General features: G+C 36.8%; 1 protein-coding gene across 1 annotated transcript in view; it reads left to right on the top strand.

Moving 5' to 3' along the window:
* Positions 1 to 2,094, top strand: part of LOC106937088 (transmembrane and TPR repeat-containing protein 1-like) — a 45,603-nt gene that overhangs the window by 13,694 nt on the left and 29,815 nt on the right. The window contains exon 3 of the mRNA XM_015018419.1: positions 1,843 to 1,924. Within this exon, the coding sequence (XP_014873905.1) occupies positions 1,843 to 1,924 (82 nt within the window). The remainder of the gene's footprint in view (positions 1 to 1,842; positions 1,925 to 2,094) is intronic.

Below are 2,094 nucleotides of genomic sequence, written 5' to 3'. Positions count from 1 at the left end.
CCTGTAACATATAATTAAACAGTAATACTTTAATATTTTCTGTCAACTTCACATCTTTTAATACAAAAACACGGTGGACCGCCTTGACGCCCCGACCACTGGGCTTAGCAAGTTTTCTGGGGGAAACCCTGCAGTCAGATCACACATTAGCTCCAAACTCCATTCTCCTTGGTGACTTAAACATGGACAAGAAAAAGCATCCACTCACAAAAGACTTTTCATCATGCCTTGACAGTCTTAGGGGGGGGTTTATTTTCAAACTATCCAACACACATTAAGGGACACATCCTGGATCTAACCTGCTGGATTGGTATCACTGCAGATTCAGCTTAATAGTTCCCCATTTCTGATCAGTTCCTCCTCTCCTTTGCTGCCTCATTTTGTCCCACCACTACTGTATGTCATCTCACTTTGTCAAGTACAGAAGTATCAAAAACATAATCCTCCTGCTCTCAATTCAACAATATGTGGCTGGCCATGATAAAACAAGCTTTCTAATGATGTCAAAGGTTACAGGGCTACTTGGAAACATAGCAAAGAAACTTGCTGGCTTCAGCTAATCACGTCTGTTAACTCGTAAACATTTAATAAATCGGTTAAAGTGATGGATTATTGCTCCATGTCCCGAATCAGATATTTCTTTAGGGAAAATATGAAGCAAACTTCACTTATTGTTGGTAAAGCAATGAAAGGGGCTTTCATTGCTTTATCAAGCTTTCTAATAATGTCAAACACAGAAATAAAAAAAAAGAAGATATAGCTATTTGAATGTTGGCACTCTGCAAACAGGATTAGGGAGAAAACATCCCTCAAACTTTAAAAATAATTGTTGCCAAGATCATCAAATCACCTGCCTGGGGATGTTAACAAAGGCTGTTCATTTACATTACTTTGCAATAATTCTAACCCCAGCACTGACTGTAAACTGGTATGACTGGGAAAGTGTGCAGACAAAAGTTGGCTTTTGCTTGCACACCTCCAGAAAAAAGTGAGCTTACCTAATTAAAAATATATATTTTAGTGATAAGCTTCGTTGCACATTTTTTACATCGACAAACTCACATTAAATATAATCCACTTAAAGCAATAAGAAATGGAGTAACACTTCTGTAGTGAAACGCTCCAAACTAACCACCCACACCCCTCCTTACAGGCCAGTAATAACTGACGAACAAACACACACATTACTGCATAAACATTCACCAAAGCCTTCAGAAAACACAAACGCAAGCAATAAAATAAACATAATGATGTGATACTAATTATTAGTAAGAGAAATAAATTAATTAATTAAAAAAGGGTTGGAGTGTCTCTATTTGACTTCCACATTCAGAGTATAATCAAGAAACTTAGTATGCCTCAAAGGCATATTTTATCTTTGAGGAAAAAATCTCAGCTTCTTAAGCTTTAAATTGTAGAGTACCTACTAGACTCAGTAAATGTGATGGAGTAGAATTAACCGACGGACCAGAAGATTCTGCTATTTCAAACCTTGGACAGACCTGAAACACCAAAAATGGCTGACTATGGGTTAGGAACAATAAGCCCAGCTTATTGTGGCGAAAATGTCAAACCAATAAGTCGTCAGCTTTGTACATGACCAAATCATATGCACATGTCTAGTCTAGCATAGGTATAATGAATCCTACATATAACCTTGCATTGGATCATTCTTGCAGTTGATGTTTGGACCTTTTTTGTGCCCACAAAAAAAGTCCATACTGATTTGCCAAATTAGAAAACAAAAGTCCAAATACAGATCAACTAGATGCCAAAAAATACAAAGTCACCTATCTAGGACTACTTTGGCTTTTAACGGGATGACCTGCTTTTGCTCCACAGTCACCTTTCAAGTTCTAGACTCAAGGACTTCCCCCACTTCTGCACTCCCTTCATTAAACGGGCCTGCCTTATCTCTGGCTATGTGAGTATTATTTTATAGTGATATTTCGTTTACTTCTTCTGCATGTCTTAATCACTTTATGAGCACTGTTTGAACACATGATCATCTTTTGTTATTTTACTTCAATAAAAATCAGTTAATATATATAGTTCCAATTGTTAACAAATTTAATGTCAAGTTATTTTACATAC

Source organism: Poecilia latipinna, unplaced genomic scaffold (genome assembly GCF_001443285.1).
Source record: "Poecilia latipinna isolate Pla-1442-1.1 unplaced genomic scaffold, P_latipinna-1.0 Scaffold2271, whole genome shotgun sequence".
Lineage (NCBI taxonomy): Eukaryota > Metazoa > Chordata > Actinopteri > Cyprinodontiformes > Poeciliidae > Poecilia > Poecilia latipinna.
Note: the sequence above shows the minus strand (reverse complement) of the source record. Positions and strands in the feature narration are given on the sequence as shown.